At 33.9% G+C, this 26,035-nt stretch overlaps 2 protein-coding genes across 12 annotated transcripts in view; one reads left to right on the top strand and one right to left on the bottom strand.

The window, feature by feature from the left end:
* Positions 1-9,576, top strand: part of LOC133181602 (girdin-like) — a 39,446-nt gene extending 29,870 nt beyond the window's left edge. For 3 of the 9 annotated variants that reach the window (XM_061316137.1, XM_061316143.1, XM_061316144.1), the window contains 12 exons: positions 472-561; positions 936-1,055; positions 1,183-1,297; positions 1,423-2,160; positions 2,300-2,445; positions 2,759-2,845; positions 3,367-3,424; positions 3,567-3,651; positions 4,185-4,322; positions 4,770-4,865; positions 6,057-6,190; positions 6,374-8,168. In XM_061316137.1, the coding sequence (XP_061172121.1) occupies positions 472-561; positions 936-1,055; positions 1,183-1,297; positions 1,423-2,160; positions 2,300-2,445; positions 2,759-2,845; positions 3,367-3,424; positions 3,567-3,651; positions 4,185-4,322; positions 4,770-4,865; positions 6,057-6,190; positions 6,374-7,867 (3,301 nt within the window). In that variant the 3' untranslated portion in view covers positions 7,868-8,168. Of the gene's footprint in view, positions 1-471; positions 562-935; positions 1,056-1,182; positions 1,298-1,422; positions 2,161-2,299; positions 2,446-2,758; positions 2,846-3,366; positions 3,425-3,566; positions 3,652-4,184; positions 4,323-4,769; positions 4,866-6,056; positions 6,195-6,373; positions 8,169-8,290 lie in introns of those variants that run through there. The other 6 variants (XM_061316142.1, XM_061316145.1, XM_061316139.1 and 3 more) reach the window with 5 other exon arrangements.
* Positions 9,577-10,133: 557 nt separating this feature from the next.
* Positions 10,134-25,982, bottom strand: LOC133181605 (histone acetyltransferase KAT5-like). Of its 3 annotated transcripts, none has more exons than XM_061316148.1 (14): positions 25,828-25,982; positions 24,356-24,413; positions 23,988-24,056; positions 23,565-23,716; positions 16,270-16,338; positions 15,989-16,042; positions 15,777-15,857; positions 15,299-15,442; positions 14,272-14,355; positions 13,950-14,039; positions 13,715-13,855; positions 13,415-13,508; positions 12,758-12,920; positions 10,134-12,448 (listed from the first exon to the last, which is right to left on the bottom strand). In XM_061316148.1, the coding sequence occupies exons 1-14, from the start codon at positions 25,846-25,848 to the stop codon at positions 12,232-12,234; spliced, it is 1,437 nt and encodes a 478-aa protein (XP_061172132.1). In that variant the 5' UTR covers positions 25,849-25,982; the 3' UTR covers positions 10,134-12,231. The 3 variants fall into 3 exon arrangements, with proteins under 3 accessions (XP_061172132.1, XP_061172131.1, XP_061172133.1); XM_061316147.1 differs by having other exon boundaries at positions 16,270-16,341; XM_061316149.1 differs by lacking the exon at positions 15,989-16,042 and having other exon boundaries at positions 16,270-16,341.
* Between the last annotated feature and the right edge of the window lie 53 nt (positions 25,983-26,035).

The raw sequence follows: 26,035 nt of genomic DNA on the forward strand, positions 1-26,035 counted from the left end.
CGTGTATAATTGGTAACTCGAGACATTCCATAAATCTTAAAAAAGAGGAGGTAGTTTGTAATCAATATTCTGATAAGTTCCTAATGATTTTATCTAATTATATCAAATCTCACCAATAGAATGTATTGAACACTGATAAAAATAGCAAGGAAATCTGAGGTTACAGTGTAGCTAGGAAATCTGAGCCATCTATGTACCAGTATGAATAGACAGTATTGAGGCATATTTTTCATGATCTGATCTATTAGGGAATATTGGGGTATATTTTTCATGACTGACGTGTTCTAGTCTGTTTACATGAAGGATAAATAAAATGTCTAGTGAACCAGATTGTATAATATTCAATAAATAAAGGTGAAAGTTTTCCTATTGATGAGCAATACATCAGTGTTGACAAGATGTTTGTCTTCTCCTCGACTCTATCAGCACACTTAGAGACTTGGTATATAATGAATCATTTCTTATTTTCAGTCGCTACAAAGCCCTGGAGAGCATGATGGAGGAGGCTCTTAAGAAGAGCATGGAAATCAAAGAAGAAAAGATACATGCTTTAGAAAGCAGGTAATGTCACCATTTACTTCCCTTGAAAGGATCAACAGTCTAGCCTTAGATAAAAGCTAAGGTTACCATCTGGTGAATTTAATCAGTTCTAGAAACCACCTGCAGACTTTACAAATCAATTTCTTTGTTTCTAATTTTGATTTGGTTTGAAGCAATAAATTTCAATTGTCACAAATATGAATACTGCATCACTAAAGCCTTCTGATTATGTAAAATAAAACAAGATGACGGATATGTGTAATCATACCCCCCCCCCCCCAAATTTTTTTTTTAAAAACAAAAGTTCAATACAGAAGTAAACATAGAAATCAGTTGTTACCCTCACCTTTTTTGCTATAAAATGAAGTATGAAAACCTCAATTTTTTTTAATTAGACTTGAGGAGTCTAAAAATCGTAACCTGAAGCTTCAAGAGGAGTTGAGGATCCTAAAGCGTGAGTGTGAGTCTCTGAAGCAGAGGTATGAGGAGGAATCTCATGGCAGGGATACAGAAAGGTGAGACGCCAGATTCAGATAACTTAGCCTCGCTTATTGTTAAACAAAATCAGAAAAAAATTATCGTCGAGGATCCAGAAAAAAGCTTGATTTGATCATATTGAGATTTTGCTTGTGCTTTACCTAGGAGAGAGACAGCAGGGTTATTGAGGGGGCCACCAACCTACGTCCGCTCCAACAGTCAGAGCACCACCAAAGAAATCCTAGAACTCAAGGACCACCTTGTTCAAGTAGAGAGAACAGTAAGTAAAAATGGAGGTTGAATTTATTTTCTGTTTAAAATAGCTGAAGTAGAGAAATTAAAAACATAGTCATATCAAACATTAGACAGATAACAAACCAAATGTTAAAACTTACTTTTTTTCAGAATGCAACAATGATGGCAGAGAACAAGAACATGAAATCTCAGACAAATGCTTTGAATGAACAAATTAAGAAACTAGAGAATCAGAATGTTAGACTCCAGTCTGAGAATTCATCCCTACAGCACCAGGGTCATTCCATGCAGTCAGACAATGCCAAACTTCAGGTGGAGAACTCCACTCTCAAGTCCCACTGTTCATCCTTACAGAACCAGATCTCCTCTCTACAGAGTCACATGAACCAGCTAGAGACTGAACACCAGCACCTGATCCAGACTCACGAGGAGCTACAGTCCTCACATGAGGAGCTGGTTCAGGATCACGAGGAGTTACAGAGAATTCATGAACAATTGACCTCAGAATATGAGGGTTTAATTTCTGAGCATGGTTCACTGAAATCGGTTCATAAGGCCATAAAAAATGAAAATAAAGAACTTCATGAACAGCTGAGTCGCAGTGTTCAGGGCAAAGATCAGTTGAACCAGATGCAGCTGGAGCTGAAGTCGATGAGAAAGTTACAGGAGGAGAACGCATTACTGAGGGATGAACACGAGAGAATGGCTGGTCAGTACGAGAAGTTACGGACAGACTACAGAGATCTACTGGCCGATCACAAGAAAGTAAAGAATGAGTTAAATCAGGCCCAGCTGAGAAACACAGACCTCCAGGGGCAGTGTGGGGAGATGAAGGATCAACTTCATACCATGGAACTGGAGATCAGTGGACTCGGACACAAATATGATGTAAGGGATTTACAAGTTGTACTCTGGTTTTCAGGACTAACTTAAACTTGTGATAATAAAGTAATTATTAATTACTCAAAGAAGATTGAGTAAGAAGCTAAGCTTTCTTAAAAGGTTCAATGGCAAGAGTTTATTGTAGACCCTGTACCAAGTAAACCAAAAGATGGAAGAAGACAACAAAAACTTGTTGATGCAGATTCAGACCCTGCTGAATTCAAACCAGGATCTTTTGTCCCAGATACTCGACAGCAAAGAACATTTCAATGAAGAGGAAAAATCCTATTTGTAAATATAACCATTTAGTGATAACATTGTGAACTTTATCCATACAAGGCCTTGTGTGTTAGATATTGGTTGTGCATAAAGTTAGTGTAAGGCTTTGTGTATTAGGTATTGGTAATGTGTAAAGTTATTGTAAGGCTTTGTGTTTTAGGTAATGGTTATTAGTAAAATTCCATATTTGAAAAACAAAGTGAAATTAAAGCAAGAAAAACAAAAAAGAACTGAAAAAGAATTTTACAAACTCCTTTTAGGTTTATGATTTATTTTTCATTATTTATCTTGCTGAATTATTGGTTACTTGCTATTTTTCTGCTAGAGAGAAGATGAATGATTTAAAGAGACAGAAGGAGAGATTGGAGGAAAAGATTATGGAGCATTACAAGAGACAAGACAACCAGAAAAAGTAGGCTCAGTAATCAGTAAAGATTAAGATTGTGAAGAGAAAGCTCAGTTGTAATTTCACTCAGATGAGTGGTATTGGGCTTTTTTTAACATGACTGTCTTACAGGGGAGGTGGGGGTGTTAAACATTGTGGAGTAATCTGTAATACACATTTTATCTTTTATCACCAATTAGTTTTCAGTCAAAGGCTGGAAGGTGAGTTGATTAAGAAGTAGAATGGGAAACAGAAGGATGTGTAAAAAGTTTTTAAAAAATGTAGATCTGGATTGCAGCAAAATTTTGATTGTTCTTTCTTCTTTATTTAACCTTAGATTTTTTGTTGGTTATTATATCAAGTTTAATTATAGAAGGATGAAGCTTGTACATTTAGCTTCTTTTTTTTTAGATATGAAAATAGACTAATTAAGTATCAAAGCAGAAAGTTTTCTTTAAAAAAATTTAAATGTGGTGTAGACCCAGCATTGAATGATCTAAATAATTTTAACTGTTGTTAAAGTGTATTGTTAATTTGAATTCTTTCAGGAACAGGGGTTTAGGAGCCCGAATAGCAAGAAAGGCAGCTAGAATTTTTGCCACCAAAGTAAGGGCTTTGAATGTAAAGATATTTATACAGGATAATGAATTTCTGATGTTTTAATAGAAGAATGAAAGAAGCACATGCTTTGATAGAAAATGAAATAACTGATTTGATTTGGTATCTACATGTATATTACATTTTTTAGCACCCCAGAAGTAAAAGCAGAACTAACTTAGCAGAGACAACTGGAGATAACTCACTGCTAGGGGATACAACTGATGGTAGATCAGGTGAGTGATGTCCCTTTGATTGGTGTTTGCTAGACAGCCTCTCCTTATCTTCCCTTATAAGCAGATCTAGTGAATCAGTCAAAATAATTACTTGAACTGATAAGAAGGAAAAAGTATAATTTTAAACAATTTACTGGGAAACTTAAAATATAATTTAACTTCAAATGTTTAAGTGGAGTGTGGGATATATTTTTTTAAATGCATGAAATATTCAAAGCATGCACAAGAAATAAATCGCAAAAACTCATGATTAACTAGTTGTAGCGGTGCTCCTACTGACTTTGCATGTTCAGTGAATACTTATATTAATCAGCATTTACAGAAATAGAGTTCACCAGATCGCACATTTCTTCCTCCATTTCATGAAGATTGAATAAATTTTGAATCTCTTGGATCATATCAAACATTTATAGTAGATATTGTATATCCTGTTCATGTTCCATTATTTAAAAACAAGCTATATCAGCTTAATATGGCTAGTCTATTTGAGCATGAGATAATAATGTCCTAAATGGTGTCCTTTCCTATATCAGAGCTGCGATCAAGTCGCCCAGTTAGTATGTGGAACATAACTGATGAGCCATCACTAGCAAAACAAAACACCAGTCTGGCCAAATCAGCTGGTACCCTCAATCAGTCTGATAAAATCACAGAGTCCTACTCCTCCAGAGGTAATCCTTTGTAGGATTTCTACTTTTACTGACTGTTTCTCTTTGTGTTCTTAGTTTATATTGAAGACTTAATAACCCAGAATGAAGTTCTTTTTGTTTTCTGCTGCTAAGATTTAGTGAATTTTAATTTTAGTTTGGAGTTCTTATTAGATTGGGTTTTGGATGAGCATTGTTTTACATTCATTTCTGTTTTCATTTCCATTATCTTAATATCATTTACCTTCATCTCTAAGATTCTTCTGTGGTATATAAATTTAAAGCATATAATTATCACTGAATTACTCTTCATGTAAAACTCGAATAATTTCAGTTATCTCCCTTGACTTTTTCTGTATTTGCTTGTAGAGAGCTTTTGTCTAGAATTAAATGACAGCTTTCATACGTGTAGACTAGTCGGTTGTGTTGTCTGTGTTCCTAATGTGTATTTATTCTTCCCACAATTCCTAGGAGCCAAATCGGCCGAGGACCTATTAGCAGACTCCACGCGAAGTAACCATGACAAAGAGTCATTTTCCTCTAGTAATTCTACCAATTTGTTGCCAGGTAACAGCCGGAGATGGACAAGCTTGGCTTATTGCATGTGTTCAGTGTATATTATTTCCCTCATTTAGAGCTTTATAATGGTGATGGAGGTTTGAACTGTACTGCATGTTAATATTGTGTTATTTTATTTTATGTGTCAAACACAATTTGTAAATAATGTAATATTGTTTTCAGCATTGCTACCTGAAAGATAATCTTGGTTTCTTCTTCACCATAAATCTTCATAGCACATTTTAACCATTCCATTTATATTAACCATGCACTTATGCAGTAAATTCATTTGATTTATTAGCTGCATATATTCAGTTAAATGTAGTTTTTGTTCGGCATGAAGTACATTTACTGCTTGTATTGGGTAGTTAATTTCTGACTGGAATAGAAACTCCCTGAGCTTTCCAAATTCACTTTAGTTTCTGACCAAAATACCAATCACAATTAGATCATATTTCTTGCTTGCTCTTCACTCCTATTAAGTTTTAAAGTACAACTGACTTCAATTTTTTTTTATGGTATGCCAGATGTTAAACATTTCTGAATCTTGTTTTTCTTGTGTAGGAAATAATGTTTTGGAGCCCAGTTTACTAGTTATGTTGCTTTCTTCTAATTCACACATTACAAATTTTTGTATTAAATTGCTTTTATTGAAAGACTAAATTAATTTAGTATGATTTTTTTCTGAAAACTGTAGCCATTTTAACAATAATTATGTGCTAAGTTCTTAGATGACTTCACTAGCTTAATCCTTTTTTTTATGCATATCGAGCATGTGAATTGGTAAAAATCTGACATGTGAGGTGCTGCTATTTTAATATATATATATTAAATAAATGATTTAGCTTACTTGATACTAAGGTGCTCAAGTTTTCAGTTAGTACTAGATTTCATATCTCTTGCAGAAAATTGCATGAAATCTCAGCACACACAGGTGCTATGTGTTTCTCAGATTCATTTGTTAATTTTGGCTGTCCTACAAGTATTTTTAAAAGACCTCGACTCGTGTCCACATTGTGTATTTCAGTCATTGACTTGTATATAAGGAAAGTATTGAAGACAATGACTCCAAATGTACTATTCCATATGTGTTCCGTGTTTATTTCAGGCCTGCTGTTTTTTTGCACTGATCACATATATACATGTATGTTCTGTGTATTATGTAATGTAGGCTGACCAGACATGTTCTGTGTATTTCAGGCCTGGGACATCCAGCGGTACTGGGAGATGATGATGATGATGATGGTGGCTTTGGGTCTGTGGTACAACCAAATGAAATGATGACTCTGGAAGAATTCCTCAATGAGGCCAACAAAGGGTCACCCAAGACAGGAGTATGTAGTTAATTTGTCCTAAGCTATTTTACAACTCTGGAATTATTTGCCCATTGTTTTAAAAATACCATCTCTAAATGAAGTCAAAAAGGGCACAACAAAATATGACAAGGAATATTTTTTGTTAAATAATACAGCAGAGGGACATGTATGTTATTTTACTGTGGATTCTTTTTTTCCCAGAAATCAGCAGAATCCAGAAGCCAGGAAGACACAGAATCTAAGAGCAGTGAGAATTCCGACAACAGTGGAAAGAGGAACTTCAGGAAGCGGCAGGCCCCCGCTCCACCACTGCAGTTATCCACTCCTCCACAAAGTGGATCTAACCCTCGCATATTTTCATCCATACCTGACGTGGCAGCAGTGTCATCTCACCTTGACCTCTCCAGAATGTCAAGGATATCCGGTGGCAGCAGTGGAAGTGGTCATGACAGTCGTCCAGACGAACATTCCACACCCCCTCACAGCATCAGGGGTCACCCTGAAACCTCCACCCCTGCTGTTTCATCTGCAAGTAACAGACTAAATAATGGATCATTTGAGGATCTGAATCAGTGCTCTCCTCTAACGGGAGATCCCCGTCGCTTCACTGCCAGCTCTACTCCTTCATCTGCTTCCCGTACTCTTCAGTATTCATTTGGAAATTCACCCCAGGCACAGAGTCATTCTGTCCAATCCCCCCAGTCTAGAGAATTACCTCCTACCCCTGCTAACACATCAGACAGAATAACAGCATCAGATAGACTTGATAGACTTGTGTCTAGCAACCTTCAATCATCTAGTCCTCAAAATAACTATGACCCATCTGTAAGGTCAGGGAGTGGACAAGATAGAAGTGGTCAGAATTTATCTGACAAACCCCCTCTAGCAAGAGGGTTCACACCCCAAGGCCCTCATAACCGGCCTCAAAACTTTCACAATTCAGGTAAACTTGGGCCATCCCCTAACACCCAGTACCGCCCCCAGCAAAATTCATACTCCTCATACCCAGGACCAACACAAAATGGACCTTACCAATCCTCACCAGGGTACAGTGAAACTGTGAAAAATCCATCAAACAGTGAAAGCAATAGAAGACTGAGCATGCACGAAGCAAGTTCTCAGCAGAATATTTATTCTAGCATTGACGATACGAGGTCTAGAGGATACAGTTCTTCTCAGACCAACCTCAATAACAGTGGAAACCTCAACAACCATAACAGTGCAAACATAACAAATGGACCATTTAGGAACCCTTCAAGTGAAGAGAGCCATTATGCCAGAATTCAAAGAATTGAGAGACCAAAATCTGTCCCACCAGGTGTTGTGAACCAGCAATCACCCACAAAGAATACTTCTGACAATATGTATTCTCAGCCCAATAAAACACCTCCCGTCCCCCCACCGAGACGGCTCAAGGACAGTACTACAGCCACTAGGTTACTACGGGAACCATCGCAAGGTCACATGTCATCACAAGGTCGTCACATCATCGCCAGCAGGAACTCCACTCCTCCTAGTGGTAACTCGAGGCAGCTACCACAAGGAGGAATAACTCGCTCTCATACTTCAATGGGTGTCAGAATTGGACCCCCTGCTAAACAGGTCAACACCCCACCACCCCCCAAGGTCATGAACAACGAACCCAAAGATCCAAAGGAGAAGAATTCAGTATGGTACGAGTATGGGTGTGTTTGATATCCACTATATTGTTTGACAAAACATAGTATATCTAGCGTGTGTGTTTTAGTGGGAAGTTGTGTATCAGAGTATTGTATTAGGATAAATGGCACATTTTTATAAGGGGTTCATATTGTTTTCACTCAATTCTTTATGGTAGGTGGTGTTACCAAGGTTATGGGGAATTCACTAACTTTATGTAACCTACAAATTGTATATTTTACAATAGGTAGCATGCTTTATATTACTTTTATATAAAATTGAATATTACAAAAAAAAGTACTTTAAATTGGAAAGTTAATTTTTTTTTTTTTTTTTTCAATTTTCTTATTTAACTAACCAGCCAAAGATATTCTTATAGTTTTAATTTTTTTTTTTTTTTTAAAATTTCTTTTTGTTTTGGATGACTTTTTAGCTGAATGTGGATTTTTCTTTTTCCAGCAGGGGAACAAGGTGTTAATGCATGTGTCATCACAGGAACTGGTATAGATTGTCTCCCTTTGAAGGAGTGGCATTAAGTTCGAATCACACATCATTTATTTATTGTTTGCATGCTTCACAGTAGTTATCATGTCTCTAGCTTGCACTGCTTCAGTATTATCTTTGACATTTATCTACAAAACAAAAAAAAAATTAAAAAATCAGAGTTGACTATTCTTTCAGCACCTGAAAAGTTTGATAGACAATTCACTCTCAATATTTTATTTTTCTGTCTTTTTTCCTTTTTCTGTTTTTAACCCAGTATAAATTAAAATGCTCAGGTGCTAGATGTTAATTGTTTTGACCTTGTTAATCCTCACTTGTAGAATTCTGACCATAATCTTGGTGACATTAATGTAGCCACACTGCAGTATTATACAGACAACTGCTTTGGTAACTAATTTACATTTCAAGGGAAGTTTGAGTAATTAGTGAAGTGTGTAGTATGGCTGCTAATATTCTTGCATGAAGCATGGTAACAGTTTCTTGTTTACCATTTTAAGTTTACAAATTTACATATAACTTACTATATGAATGATTTTCATTGTACACAGTGTATTTTACCTTCCTGTTATTTCCAGTGTTCTCCAATGTTGTACAAGCTTTAATTATTGCTGGTACATTTATGTGCATAGGTATTTAAGAAAAGAATAATTGATTTGGATACAGATTATTATATCAATGGCTTTACTATGATTATTAATGTGATAGTATCAAATGTACTTAATCTTATATTCTTAACTTGCTGTACAATGAAATTTTCAGTGGATATTAGTACTTATAAAATGGCTCCGTATTCTCCGTCTTGTTTCTAAGTCAAACCTCACCATTTCCTCTTGAGCTCAATGCACTATATACAAAATACACATATTCTGATTACCGGTAGTACTTATAAATAGCCTTGCTCCCTGTCCTGTTTATAAGTCATAGCGCACCATTTCCTCTTGAGCTCAATGCACTATACAAAAAAAAAAAAACCCACCCATATTCTCCTATGCTCTGCAACATAGAACTCAATATTGCACAAAAGTACTTACAAGCTTATATACACTGTACACCTACACTTGTACCCAAGTCTCAGGCAATTTTAATCCTGATTGTGTATTGAATTTGTTAGACTATAATATTGTTGCCTGTGTACTCTATCAGAGTTATGTTTCTTTCTTTTAGGAAATTTTACATTCCAACTTTGATATGTGATAACCGTACAGGGTTGTGATAAAACTTCATATACACAAGCATTGCTAACAAAAAGTTGTATCTGAAAAGGCATAGGGTGATCTTGTGTATATTTCTACAAAACCTCAATACTTATTCTGATCCGTATTTCCAGGGTATTAACATTTATGTATTTTCATTGTTCCATCCAACAAAAGGCATGCCATTTTCCTCTTTTTTATGTACATTTTATACCCTCTCCCTACAACTGCTTTTCACACAAATCCGTCCAGCTTGATTCTATTATACATCTAGTCCCATGGTGCTTGTTAGATGCATTTTGGAGTGTTTTGCTCATGAATTTAAACTGCATTTAGCAATAAAAACGTGTAATATCTGGACTTTCTTATATGGACTAGGTTTCCAAGTTTGCACACCATCACAGGGACATATAGACCGTTTTACTTTTTATAATGATTATATTAATGAGTGTCTCATGAATGATGTAGAATTATCCAATATTGCTTTCAATTATTTTTTTAAAATGAAAATCTCTTTACAACTGGAAATATATTTTTCATGTTAATTATTGGCAATACATGTACTTTTGAAATGTACTAAAAAATCATGCTCATAAATTGTATAGTTGATTTTGTACATATTTATTGTTTATTTGTACAAAATGTTAATTTATGTCTCCTTTGAGTACAATTAAATATGGTACCAAGAGATCTGTCAGATTTGTTTTTGCTTTGCTACACCCCATGGTTTTCCAACCAGCAATCTGTAAGCCTTGGTTCCCAATACTGAAAGAAGAAACTGAACCCAGACTGTACACTGTAGGTAGGTGTCCAGGGCAGGTATATTCAGGGGTCCTCTTTATTATGGATATGCCTGTGCAGCAATTTTTTGTATACATGTACATGTATATAAAAATACAGCATTAATTCATACAGCACTGATTCTCAGTATAAATCTGTACTCGGTACTTCCCATTTATTTTTATTACCAAGGGATACATAACACTCCATCCTATGTCACTATTTTTGAAAATCTCCAAGTATTTGAATGTCATGTACCAAAACTGCTACTTTACCATACTATTATAACAAGAAGCCCATGGGCCACATCGCTCACCTGAGCAACTTCGGCCATGCATTGAACCAGATTTCCCCCATGTAATACCTATTGTGGCCCCGCCCTATCACCGGGGGTCATGATTTGAACAATTTAGAATCTACACTACCCCAGGATGCTTCCACATAAGTTTCAGCTTTTCCAGTCCAGTGGTTCTTGAGAAGATTTTCAAAGATTTTTCTTATATATTTCAATGTAAAACTTGGATTCCCTATTGTGGCCCCGCCCTACCACCGGGGGTCATGATTTAAATAATTTGGAATCTACACTACTTGAGGATGCTCCCACTTAAGTTTCAGCTTTTCTGGCCCAGTGGTTCTTGAGGAGAAGATTTTTAAAGATTTTTCTCATATACTTTAATGTAAAACTTGGATTCCCTATTGTGGCCCCGCCCTACCCCCGGGGGTTCTGATTTGAACAATTAAGAATCTACACAACCCCAGGATGCTTCCATATAAGTTTCAACATTTTTGGCCCAGGGGTTCTTGAAAAGAAGATTTTTAAAGATATTTCTTATATATTTTCAATGTAAAACTTGGATTCCCTATTGTGGCCCCGCCCTACCCCTGGGGGTCATGATTTTAATAATTTAGAATCTACACTACTTGAGGATGCTGCCACTTAAGTTTCAGCTTTTGTGGCCCAGTGGTTCTTGAGATGATTTTTAAAGATTTTTCTTATATATTTCAATGTAAAACGTGGATTCCCTATTGTGGCCCCGCCCTATCCCCGGCAGTCATGATTTCAACAATTTAGAATCTACACTACCCCAGAATGCTTCCATATAAGTTTCAGCTTTTCTAGCCCAGTGGTTCTTGAGAAGAAGATTTTTAAAGATTTTTCCTATATATTTCAATGTAAAACTTGGATTCCCTACTGTGGCCCCGCCCTACCCCCGGGGGTCATGATTTTAACAATTTAGAATTTACACTATCCCAGGATGCTTCCATATAAGTTTCAACATTTTTGGCCCAGTGGTTCTTGAGAAGAAGATTTTTTAATGACCCCCCCTTATTTTTGTCTTTTCTTGATTATCTCCCCTTGTAAGGGGACTTGGCCCTTTATCTTAACAATTTAAACTCCCCTTCACCCAAGGATACTTTGTACCAAGTTTGGTTAAAATTGGCCTAGTGGTTCTTGAGAAGAAGTTGAAAATGTGAAAAGTTTACAGACGGACGGACAGACAGACGGACGGACAACAGGTGATCAGTAAAGCTCACTTGAGCTTTCAGCTCAGGTGAGCTAAAAATAGGACTTTATTCTTAACTATTTATTGGTAAGTTAACATGACAAATATACTGGAAAACAACTGATCCACAGAAGAGGCTTGTCTAACAGAAAAACCATCTGACTCTTAGACAAATTCAGGCATAAAATTTCATCTAACAAACTTCATTTACACTACTGACATTATTTGAATTTTGAAATGAAAATCTGCATTGGGATTCAAAAATGAAAATGGTTACGTCTCTCCATAAAAAACTAACACAGGTATGAATCACTCTTGAGAGATGATTATGATGTTGGGCACTCGATGTAAGGTGACTGAAGTGAACAACCAATCAGGTCACATTTTATCACATTCTCCACCAATCGGACAACTTCTCTCACCACTTTCCACGTTTGCTCCAGTCCTTGGGTTGCCAGTGTAAACACTTGGGGTCGATTCGTACCTTGCGTTTTTCCATGGCTTTCATCTGAGTGTCAATCTGTTCATGAGACAGCGTGATGATGTACTGCCCCTTGTAATAGTTAATCAGATTTAGATGTTGTAATGTGGAAATCACATCCTCTTTCTTGATGCTTGTCATTTCTGAGATTTCACTGAAAAATATAAGTACTGTACATGTACTTAATTTAACATACACATTTTATTAAAAACATCTGCACAGTACAGTGTTTTTAAAAATACATATACATGTACATTAAAGTACAGCATATCTAAATTGTACTTTATCTTCATATATTTTAGCAGGATTCATATTTTATCTACTGGTACGTATAATATGTACCTTGCTAATCCTGATCACTGTCAAAATATTAATACACGTACATGACAAATACATGTATAACTTGCAATTATGCTAAATTTGAATTTTTGAGTTGTCAGTAACTGAAAAAGAAATTCCTTACTTGATGGTGACCACAGGTCTATCGTTTCCCTCTGAGGGTGTCATGTTGATGAGAATTTCTAGTAGAGTTTGTGACCAATAGCTTCTGTAGGAGAGTAGACCAAGATCCGACAGTGGCTTCTCTGGAGAACCGGTCTTCCCTTCACACTTGGACAACTCGTAACCTGGAAGAACAAAGAAAACATTGTTCTGATCTTTTGTATTTTCCAGTACAACTGAGGCAGTTCCATTGTCTGTACAAGTACTAACACAAATTTTAAATACAGAAACTCAATTACGGAGTCTTATTGGGGAGTCTGTATAAAACTTAAATGTTTCTGCTGTTAAATACAACAAGATGTCATCTGAACTGATAGGGTATAATGTTCTATAGAATATTTTAACTTACTAAATTCTATCAGAACTGATAGGGTACAATGTTCTATAGAATACTGGAACTTACTAAATTCTATCAGAACTGATAGGGTACAATGTTCTACAGAATACTGGAACTTACTAAATTCTATCAGAACTGATAGGGTATAATGTTCTATAGAATATTTTAACTTACTAAATTCTATCAGAACTGATAGGGTATAATGTTCTATAGAATATTTTAACTTACTAAATTCTATCAGAACTGATTGGGTATAATGTTCTATAAAATATTGGAACTTACTGAATTCTATGAGGAGTTTTCCAAATCCTTTCTTTTGATAGGGAGGTAGTGTCAGAATACAGGCCACATTGTAGTCTTCTGTAGATTCCTTCTCCTAATACATAAATCATAATTATCATTTACATATGCATCATTTCACCTTGAAAAGTGAAAGTACAGTGTAGTTTTCATACATTAGCAAAGTTAATCTGGCATATTTTCTTTTTTATCATTAAACCAAGTCTCAAGGTTACATTGCCCAGTTTTCATAATGCTTTAGCTTCAATTAAAGTGGAAAAGTCTCATAGAAAAAAATCTCACTTTGGAGAAATAGCCCACAATATGGTAACCTTTGACATCTTGTTCACACATCACATAGAAGAGGAAAGGATCCGTGTCATAATACAAAGTCTTGTGATCTAAAAATAGCTTGGCCAGGAGACAGAGATTCTGAGCATATGCCTGAAAGTTAAAAATAAATCACTGAAATTACAATAATAACTTAGGAATTCCTTAATGAGAAGAATTACAGTTATTTCATATCAAAAGAAAATACCTTATTTTTCCTCCCATCAATTTCAAAAAATGATATGTTTCCTTTTCTGTAGATTTCATTTCCTGGAGGATATCGTAATAGGCACTTTTGCTGAAGGAAAAATTATACAAGTTGTCTAACATACTGTACGTGCAAAGGAGTTAAGAAATTTTAATATCGTAATTTTAATATCGTAATATCGTAATAGGCACTTTTGCTGAAGGAAAAATTATACAAGTTGTCTAACATACTGTACGTGCAAAGGAGTTAAGAAATTTTAATCAAAATTGGAGAGAATTAGGAAATAAATGCACTGTTGACAAATATTTACACTGTGACTTACGATATGTCGCTCTAGGCACTTTTTACTTTTCACATATTTTAGACAAAATTCACAAATGTACAATATGGGCAATGAGGTTAATTCCTACAATAAAAAGATAGAGATATATATACATGTATATAAAGAAGGAGAGATTTTCTAAATATATGTGTATCATTTTTTCTGGCAAATAAACAGTAACTTAATTCATGTACAAGAAGACCAATACAAAAACATTTTTCTCAACCACATATAATTTACAACATTGGTCTATCTGGGAATTGGTTCCGACTCTTCAATTTATACCCGAAGCTTCAAAAATAATCATTTTAATCTTAAAAGGAATTAAAGACTAAGACCTAATCAAGTGCCTCAGTTACTTCCTGCATGTGTATACTGACTTCAGACAGCATTTAACAATACAGCTTACTCTCCATGATAACCTGGGCTACATCCGTAAGACTATTGATAACCTGGGTACATCTGTAAGACTATTGATAACCTGGCTACATCCGTAAGACTATTGATAACCTGGCTACATCCGTAAGACTACTGATAACCTGGCTACATCCGTAAGACTATTGATAACCTGGCTACATCCGTAAGACTATTGATAACCTGGGTACATCCATAAGACTATTGATAACCTGGGTACATCTGTAAGACTATTGATAACCTGGGTACATCCGTAAGACTATTGATAACCTGGGTACATCTGTAAGACTATTGATAACCTGGGTACATCTGTAAGACTATTGATAACCTGGCTACATCCATAAGACTATTGATAACCTGGGTACATCTGTAAGACTATTGATAACCTGGGTACATCTGTAAGACTATTGATAACCTGGGTACATCCGTAAGACTATTGATAATCTGGTTACATCCGTAAGACTATTGATAACCTGGCTACATCCGTAAGACTATTGATAACCTGGCTACAACCATAAGACTATTGATAACCTGGGTACATCTGTAAGACTATTGATAACCTGGCTACATCCGTAAGACTATTCATACTGTCACACAATGTAGACACATTTACCTGAGGATAGGGAGAGAAATACCAGGGACGTATTCTGTATTTTCCTAATTCAATCATTTCTATATTTTTCATCCTGGTCACTATATCGTCATGGTGAGCTACCATACTTCCAGTTTGTCTGGGTTTTTTAGATCCATCTTCATTCTGGAATTATTGTCAACATGTAAACAAAGCATTATCTAACAACATCCCCAAAATAAAGTGACTTCATAAACTAAACACAACAGATTAAACTCAAGAAAGGGTTTCAAATAAACTACATCACGTTAATCAATCATTCTTTTATCCCAGAAAATTAATATCAATACATGTACTCTTACTTAATTAAGACTTACAAATGACATAAGTACTAAATTGTCCTTAAACTAAAACTAATAGATTGAAATTTAATGCCACTAGCATAAAAACTGAGTACTTACAGAGACCAAAATAAAAATACAGACTGTTCTTACACCAGGAATTACAAAAAATAACTCACCACAGTCACACTATTTTGTTGCTGGAGGCCTAATGTAGGAGTATTATTTCTGCTGCTGGTGGGAGTCGCAAAGGGGTCAGCCTACAAGAAATTAAGATGACTTTACTTGACAATACTTTACAAAACATCAAACACACGTTTCAGCCGTCCTTTGTCAACAACACCCTATTACTGTTACAGAGTTAAATCCTTATTTCCCCGTGTTGTCTTACCACAGTCAGCTGATTTGAGGTATTATTTCTACTCGGTGTTGCTGGTTCAGAAATCTGGAATAATTAACTCCTCACAATCACAATATTAAACCCCAGCACATGTTTATAAAAATATATAAAGAATGACTTTCTCAACAATTCATGATCATACCCTACTATCTGGGGACAGTTTTTCACACTGTTACGAATATTGTCAGGAATTTTTTTTAAATATATCACATACATGTATATACATCACAGAAATTTTGAGTACAGTTCAATCTGAATCCATCTCAGCCTACCTCTGTGTCATCTGCCCCCTTCCTCTTCCTGTTACCACTAAATTTCTTGTTTCCGGATGAGCCATTCTGCTGCTAAAAAGAAATGGAAGCATAAATCTATCAATTTAGAGACAAAACTACTTTGAGACAAAAAGTTTATGATTGTGGTAAATTTCTAATAGACCTTTGACCTCTGAGCACGATCTTAAACTAAAAAGAGGCCTTGAGCTTCATCTTTACTTTCATTATAATGTAAAGTCCTTTTTTCATATACATTATATTTGTTTGGCAAAAGTTGAAGTTGTAAACAGGAACGAAATAATTTTGCCCTAATTAATTCTTTATTTTCAAACTTGAGAAGGATGTGTCAGTGTTATAAAAAATTCTTTTCATATACATGTATTTGGTTTAAATAATTTCAGCACATTAGGAAAACTTAGAGGTAAAGTGAGCACTGAGCTCACAAAATGATACCCCCCTTCCTCCCATATGAGTATAATGACGAAGTCCATATTTTGCCACTGGAAAGCCCAAATATCTGTCTGATCAAAAGATATAATAGGGAGAGAAGTGCGCATGCCCAACATGTAGACGGACAAGATTTTCTGAAAGGAAGGTTTTTACCTAAAAACTTGAAATTATTGAAATCAGAAAGCCTAAAGTGCAGTGACTTTAATTATGATAACCTTAGAAGTATTATGTGACAACTTTTGAAAGAATATATAACGCCAAACATCGGGAAAATGTTCTGTGTATTTTCGGTAAGTCAGTTTACTTGGTGAGTGATACTCATTCTGTTTATGTCTGTACATGTAAACTGTCTTTGTCTTAACAATGACGGATATCTCCAAAAAACGAGGACTAGATAAAATGGACATTGCAGACGAGTGTATGGAACAAGGCGATCAAAGTAATCAGAAAATGGAAGATTTTCAGTTAAGGGATATTATGCAGGGCATTACAAGTATTCAGACTACTTTGGCGAATTTTATGTTACGGCTCGATGGACAAGGTTGACACATAGATGAAATCACAAAAGAAATCAGAGCAAAAAATGGTATACAAGAAAGACTAGAAACTGTTCAAGAGCAGGCCAACGACACAATATACCTTGTGACAGAACTGCAGGATAACCAGAAAAAAATGGAACGTGAAATGAACAGACTCAAAGATTATGTAGTTCGTCTTGAATACCGTGTAAATTCACAAAGTAGCCAAATAGTTGATCTCAAGTCAAGATCAATGGAAAATAACATTATTGTTAGTGGACTAGAGGAAAAAAACCCAGAGAGGAAGTCGCCAGAAAACTTAGCAAAAACTCTGAGAAATGTATTCATATCGGAGATGGAAATGGAGGAGACAGTGGTAGATGAATTACAAATACAGAAACTCTTCCGAATGGGAGAATATGATGCTCAACGAAAGTTTCCTAGACCGATTTGTGTGCAATTTGCTGATAAGGCTCAAAAGGATCTTGTAATGAAGCACATAAAAGTTTTAAAAGAAAAGAAGTCGGACATTAGAATTGCCCAACAACAACCAGAGGAGATACGGGAAAGAAGAAAACAGTTATATGAAGTTCAAAGAAAATATGCAGAGCGAAATATCGAGACGAAAATGAAGGGGGACAAACTTATTTTCACTCAGAGTAATTCAATCTACAGAGAGAAAATAGGATCTCTCCCCACGGCAGACGAGGTGATTACCAGCGACGCAGTCAAGATTACCGTTAACCCAGGAAAGTCAATTGAGGACAATGGAAACCGGTTTATGGCACATTCCACCCAAGTCGATTCCTATAAACAGATCAAACGATCACTGGTGGAAATCATGCGTATCGAAACCGTACCAAGTGCGAGCCATAACGTTTATGCTTACCGTTTCACAAGCAGGGATGGGATAATCCATGAAGGTTCAAATGATGACGGGGAACATGGGGCGGGACGGCTATTACTAAAACTGCTAGCTGAAAATGAAGTTAACAACGTACTGGTGGTTGTGTCTCGATGGCATGGAAACAACATTGGACCCCGTCGGTTCTCCCATATTAAAGAAGCAGGCCTCAGTGCGGTAAAAAATTTACCAACTTCAGTTTGACACCATGAAAAATAAACCCAGTGTTATGTACGATTTTAGAACTGCTTAATATCGAGTTCTTGTCTTTATCTAATTTTATCTTACAGGTTAACTATATTTAATAGGTAAAATATGTGTTTACTGATTTTCTAGTATTCCGGAATTCTTTTTTCCAACCTATAATATTCCGGTAATTTTTGAAACATAATATTTCCTGTTCTTGCTGCTCGCTTTTCCCGATAATATATTGGCTCAAACTGTACGCTGTATGTAAGTTGTTTTTTCCTCAACATGTCACATAACACGGAGGGATCTGTATGCATTGTCTCATTTGTTTCATATAGATACATAACCTAATTATTAAAAAAAGATAAACAAGTTGTGATTACAATACACCACTAATGGTTTCCCTTGAAAGAGAATAAAAAAAAAATTAACAAATTTTTAATTCACAACTTGTTGGGTGAATTCACATATTTTTCTACAAATAGAAAAGACTCTGTATACTGTATTCCCTACACCTGTAAACTCACTTTCATTCTTTTTAAAGGTGTTTAGTGTTAACTCTTTAGTAATATCAATTATATGTTTTTGGTATAAACTTTCTACTCTCAAAAACAAGCATTTTTCTCAGACAATCCACATACTTTTGTATATACACTTTTGTTATCTTTTATTTATCTTTTTGGTTCTGTCTTGTATGGGGTCAGCAATATTTTCATCCATACTTTTAAAATATTTATGGATCATAATAAGAACAACAACCTAAAAATACTTACAGTAAACTGTCAAGGCCTTGGTAACATTCATAAAAGAAGAGATGTGCTTAAGAATTTAAAAGCTAAGAATTATAATGTTTATTTTTTACAAGATACCCATTTTGTGGGAAAAGATGAAAACTTTATAAGAACACAGTGGGGATATAAAGCATTTTTTAGTTCATTCAAATCCAATTCAAGGGGAGTTGCTATCCTTTTTAATAACAACTGTGAATTAAAAATCATCAATGAATATAGGGATACTGGTGGTAATTTTCTAATTTTGGATGTCTTTATTGAGGATATCTCTTTTTTACTAATAAATATTTATGGTCCAAACTCTGACACACCTAATTTCTACTTAAGTTTAGTTCATAAAATAGAGGAGATTTACTCTTCCCAAAATATTGTTATAGGGGGTGATTTTAATTTAGTTTTTGATAAGGATTTGGATTCAATGAATTACAAAAATTTAAACAACCCAAAATCAAGACTTGAAGTAATGAAGCTTATGGATGCTTTAAATCTTAAGGATGTATTTCGTGAAGATAATCCAAATTTAAAAAGGTTTACCTGGAGACGAAAAAATCCACTCAAACAAGCTAGACTTGACTTTTTCCTGATATCTGAGTCTATGCTAACTATGATGCCTTGTGTAAAGTTTGAAAGTAGTTACTGTTCTGATCATTCTCCAGTTCTACTACACTGTAAATTAAATGAATTTAAAAAAGGAAAGGGTTTCTGGAAATTCAATAATTCTCTGCTACGTGAAAAAGAATATGTTGAACAAATAAAATGTAAGATTGAGGAGGTTAAAATCCAATATTCCTGCCCAGTATACAATACGGAAAAAATCCGTTGCCTTGAGAATGATGCTATTCAATTTACCATTAGTGATCAACTCTTTCTTGATATCTTGTTAATGGAAATAAGAGGGAAGTCAATTTCATTTTCAACATATAAAAAAAAGAAAATTATTGAAAGAGAGCAACTATTGGAAAGAGAAATATTAGAATTAGAACAGAATTTAACAGATCAGTCAATTAATGAACTCGAAGAAAAACAAAGAGAAGTAGAAGAAATAAAGAATATAAGATTAAAAGGTCAATGCATAAGGTCAAAGGTCAAATGGATTGAGGAAGGAGAAAAACCCTCTAAATATTTTGTAAGTTTAGAATCAAGAAACTATGTGAGTAAGCAAATACCTAAAATAGAAAAGGACAATGGATCAATTGTCTCTTCTCAAATTGAGATTTTAAATGAAACAAAAGTTTTTTACGAAAACTTATACAAGAAAAGGGAAAATGTAGAGTCAGAAAATATTCATGAAAGACTTAAACAATATGATATTCCTAAATTAAGTAGAGAGGAATCAAACAGTCTGGAAGGACCAGTAACAAGTCTTGAAGTTTTTAATTTCTTAAAACAAATGAAAAATGAAAAAAGTCCAGGACCTGATGGATTTACGTGTGAATTTTTCAAATTTTTCTGGAAAGATATTGGCTCCTTTATTACAAGAGCAATAAATAATTCAAATGAATTACTTCAATTCTCAGATTCAAATAAATTGGGAATCATTACGTGTATTCCGAAAGCAGGAAAGGAAAAACAATTTCTGAAAAATTGGCGACCCATTAGTCTTTTAAATGTGGTTTATAAAATAGCATCAGGATGCATCGCTGAACGAATGAAAACTAAATTGGACAAATTGATAAACAGAGATCAAACTGGATTTATTAAAGGTAGATTTATCGGGGAGAATATTAGACTGATATATGATATAATGCATTATACAGAATACAATCAAATACCTGGCCTATTGATGTTAATTGACTTTGAAAAAGCATTTGATACAATCTCTTGGAATTTTATATATCAAACCCTTGAATTTTTTAATTTTGGGCCTTCTTTTATAAATTGGATTAGAACCTTTTATAATGGTATTAAATCATGTGTTATACAAAATGGATTCACTTCAGATTATCTTTTCCCCCAAAGAGGCTGTAGACAAGGTGATCCAATCTCACCATATCTCTTTTTGCTGTGTGCTGAAATTCTTGGAATCTTAATTCGAAATAATCAAGATATTAAAGGTATAACAATTGAAGGTGAAGAGTACAAACTTTCGCAATATGCTGACGATACCTCTCTTATCTCGGATGGTTCACCAAGATCCATGGATGGTATTCTCCGAGAATTAGATTATTTTGCCAATATATCAGGTTTAAAAATAAATTTCTTAAAAACTAAAATGATATGGATTGGAAGTAAAAAATTCTCAAGGGAAGTATTCCATCACTCGAGGTGGAAGCTGGATTGGGATAATACAAATTTTGATCTTTTAAGAATAAAATTTTCAGTAAACTTGGATGAAATGCCTGACTTAAATTATTCCATAAAACTAAATGAAATCAAAATATTGTTAAATAAGTGGAGATTGAGGAAACTTACCCCAATTGGAAGGTTAACAGTAATTAAAACTTTAATATTACCTAAACTAAACCATTTAATTCTTACTTTACCAAACCCTAAGTCAGAATTTTTGAAGATGTTTGAGACAGATATGTATTATTTTTTATGGGGTAGCAAAATTCATAAGGTAAAGAAAAATGTTATAATCCAGGACTATAAATATGGAGGTTTTAAAATGATTGATTATACAGAATTCATTTCTGCTCTCAAATCAAGTTGGATCAGAAGACTTATTCACTCAAATGCAAACTGGGTAAAACTATTTGAAGCTGAAATAAAACTAGACATAAAAAATCTTTGGATAAGGGGTTCTGATTACATTCTGAATCTTTCAATAAGATTAAATAATGTTTTTTGGAAAGAAGTCCTGTCAAGCTGGGCAAGACTAATTAGGATAAATCAAGAAAACGACAGACATGTGCTCTTTGAACATATATGGAATAATCCAAAGATTAAAATTAACAATAAATCTTTCTTTCGGAAAAACTATTTTAATGAAGGCATTGTTTTTCTTATTGACCTTTTTAACAATGAAGGTAGTTTCATAAGTTTTGACTCCTTAATAAACTTGAAAGTGAAAACAAATTTTATTGAATATAATGGTCTTAGGACTGCAGTGTTAGATAGACTGAAAAATAAAAACAATAATGAAACTAAAAATATAAAGTCAATTGGACCGCATATTCCAAATTCCATTTATGTGTATTATAAACATGATAAAGGTTGTAAGGACATGTACAATATATTTATAAGTAAAAAGAAAGAGCCAGTCAACTCGCTCAAAAAATGGAAAGAAAACAGTATTTCCCTTTGTGAAGCAGACTGGAATAAAATATTTGAACTTCCTTTTAAAATGTCAAAGGAATCTAAATTTCAATGGCTACAATTTCAACTATTACATAGAATCATTCCAACTAATTATTATCTATTTAGACTTAAATTGATTGATTCTCCAGCATGTACTTTCTGCAGAAGTGATATAGAAACAATTGACCATTTATTTGTAGAATGTTTTTATGTAAAAGAACTCTGGTGTACCATTGAAGAATGGATTTTCAACAAGTTTAACATCCATTGTAGTTTTGATAGACAAGCAATACTATTTGGTAAATTTGAAAATATGAATGTTTATAAATTTCAGAATCTTTTAATACTTATTGTAAAACAATTTATCTTTGCTAGTAAATATAAGAAGGTCCCAAAAATAAATGTTGATGCTGTACTAAAGGGGATCACAGATAGAATTTTTATTGAAAAAGTTTTGTTGTTTAAAAGTTGTAGATATGAGGAATATGAAAGGCATTGGCAAAATATTTGTGATGCACTGTAATTAATACAGATATATATATTTCCTATTACCTATTTGATTCAGAAGAAAAAATTAGATTGATTATGTATCATTTTGTATTATTTGTAATATAGAATAATTGTTTTCTTTGCTGACCCCCCCCCCCTTTTTTTGTTTCTGTTTGTTTTTTCTCTCTCTCTAAACAACTTTCATAGTGTATAAAAGTAGATCTGTGTAAATATGATTAAGACAAGACAAAATATGTGTAATCGGATGTTAACTTGTACCAAATGATGAAATTTATGTTGTATATATATACCTATGAAAGTGTTATAACAATAAAAAAAAAAAAAAAAAAAAAAAAAAATTTCTCTAGAGAATCTCATGAAATGCTATCAGTGCAAAAATGTTAACAATATGTTGTTTTTATATGAAAAAAAAAAAAAAAAAAAAAAAAAAAAAAAAAAGAAGATATAATAGGACGTGCGCAATGGCACTATGTAATCAAGATTCAAGGAAAGTCTCATTAAATTTTATTCAGTAGCAAAGGAGGAGTTGCAGATAAGAAATGGGTACCCCCAAGTGTAACATGCGGACAGACGGAGTCGGGACAGACAACCCCATTACTATATATATACCCCTACTTTTCAAATTGGGAAGGGGGGGGGGTATAAAAATACAGCTTTGCACAGGCCTGAAATAGATACATGAACTGTACTTACTACTACTACTTCTCTCTCAGGAGTGCCTGGCCTTGACCCTGTCCCCGTTTTTACCCCTTCCTTTTTTGGTGTCTTTGCCTCTTTCGATGGCTGCACAAGCTTGGAAATATCCATCCGCTCTTCTGTCACCCATTCATCCAACCTTTTGTTGACTTTTAAATAGGGAAAATTTCAAAATAGGTTATTTTCATTCAGAGTTCTGGATGGAGATTTTCCAAACTGAATGGACTTTTGAAAATTTTCTTTGAAATTTTCTACATATTATTGAGCAGAAATATGGTATGCATTTTACAATTTAAAAGAACCACAAAAAATTTAAAATATTGTTAATGACTGAACACTCTAAAAATTATTTATTTGTTTTATCACTCACAATCATCATAGTGTATGTAATAGAGATTATTTATTTGTTTTATCACTCACAATCATCATAGTGTATGTAGTAGAGGTTCTTTCCATTTGTTTCTTTCTTCCCCAAAATCTCTGCCATATCTACCAAGAAAAAATAAAAACTGTGTGTCAAAAGTAAAGACCCATCTTTTCCCAAAGAATTTCTAGCTTTCCATTTCTTTCACATTGATTAATGTAATGGTGCACTTTTTGTTTAGCAGATAGGCATTAATTATTTCACCTTCTTACAAAGCAACAGTAAGTAAAATTTTTAATTTCAATCATATCATTTTAATTAAAAAAAAATGATTGTCAATATTTTGTAACATTTTCAGTACAATTTTGATATGCACATTACATGTAAAGAAAGTTTGAAAATCACTGAAAAATCACAAACATACGCCATCCGTCTCCATTTCTTAGCAGCACAGGTAATCTGCATCCTTCAACTATTTCAGCCTGAAAATAAATCCACAGAAGTACATGTATGATTTACAAAAAATTAATAAACATAATTTGGAAGAAAAATCATTTTTCCATTACCTTAAATATGTTTAAAATATATTTGAAATTCATATAAATAAAATTCAGATTCTGTAGTGAAATACTCTAAATTCTGTCATACTGATATATCAAGTTAAGATTTCTCTGTTTTTTACATTCTTATAACGTTTAAAATGAGAATATGAACAGCTACCGGGTAGTTGTATACATCTTTATATGTTACTATTTTAAAAACAAAACAGTCCAACCAGGACAGATAAAGCATTGTGTTGGTTTAATAGGAATAAGTCACTGCATGATTGTCAAATTCCCTGATACGTTTTCTCAACTATCATTGCCTTTGACATTGTTCTGCACTCAAAATGTTTAATTCATTTCACTTTATCAATAATTACCTTATTAATATACTACAATGAAAGTAAAACTAAACATAAACTTATACATACATACATAATAGTATAAAAGTCAAATCCCAACTCTAAACTACTGCTATAATAAATATCTGCAAGCTAAATCATTGCTTATTGCAAAGTCAATGCACTTGCAACAAGAAGGGAGAAGGTATGCCAACTGAGAGCTATCTGACCACTGTGAAATTATTAATAAAATATCTGCCTGTCGAGAACATTCCAGCAGCACACTCAAATGTCTTTGACTTTAAAGACACCATCCCTGTCTAACCCCTGGAAAGTTTTCAATATTAGGATGGAAGGGCACAAATGTAAGAAGAAAGGAGAAAATATAATAGATTTGACCATGATTCAAATTCAAAAGTACTTCACTGTTGTTTGAGCTAATGCTAACAAATCTGTCTACCACTTACTGACATTGTCAGCCTAGATATGACCAGGAACCTATATACCATTTATAGTATGCAGGTACACTGTATGAACAGCTTGTAAAACCATAACTGTGTGGAAGCAGAGACATAGAAACTTATTAAAAAGTTATTTCATCTCTGGTGGAAGGAGGGTATGAAAGTAAAAAGAACTTTTGGTTCTAAATAAATAACATTTTGAAATATATAACAGTATGATTCATAATTAACTAAAGGAAAATATTTAATACCAAACTCTGAACATTCAAATCAAATATTAGACTTTGTTGCTTCATATATATATATATATATATATCAAATATATAAAAGACAAATTTTAAACAGATGGAGTCTTTCGGGAATTAAACCTATATCAATGAGCTAGTCTGATAATCTTGCCAGACACAAAAACTGGGGAGATAATAAAAATTATATGGAATACACATATATTTGATTTTAACATACTGCAGTTCTATTTCACAATCAAACCGAATTATTTCTAGAACAATCTACCAAAACATCTGGAAAAAATCACGGATTCAAATAATAAACCTGAGAATCTGTTCCTTTCATATTCAGATGATGTTTCTTATCTTCTTCTTCTTTCTTTAAACACACACAGCCTTTAAATTCTTTTTTATCCAAATTAACCAGGAGTTTGTGTCGTTTCCCTCTTGTTTTCGTTTGTGCCTGTTCTTCTTGAAAAGCAAAATAGGGAGCCCGATCCCGAGAAATAATTTTCTTAAACAACCTGAGCCTG

Source organism: Saccostrea echinata, unplaced genomic scaffold (assembly GCF_033153115.1).
Source record: "Saccostrea echinata isolate AGI-Se365-2 ecotype Australia unplaced genomic scaffold, CSIRO_AGI_Sech_v1 ptg000009l, whole genome shotgun sequence".
Classification (NCBI taxonomy): Eukaryota; Metazoa; Mollusca; class Bivalvia; order Ostreida; family Ostreidae; genus Saccostrea; species Saccostrea echinata.

Excerpts from the sequence above, each read along its gene's own strand:
- LOC133181605 (XM_061316147.1), bottom strand. The coding sequence starts at position 25,848 with ATGAAAGGAACAGATTCTCAG. Across the intron at positions 16,043-16,269 it reads AGGGGGCAGATGACACAGAG|ATTTCTGAACCAGCAACACC; the intron begins GTAGGCTGAGAT and ends TAATTATTCCAG. Across the intron at positions 12,449-12,757 it reads AGACCTGTGGTCACCATCAA|TGAAATCTCAGAAATGACAA; the intron begins GTAAGGAATTTC and ends TATATTTTTCAG.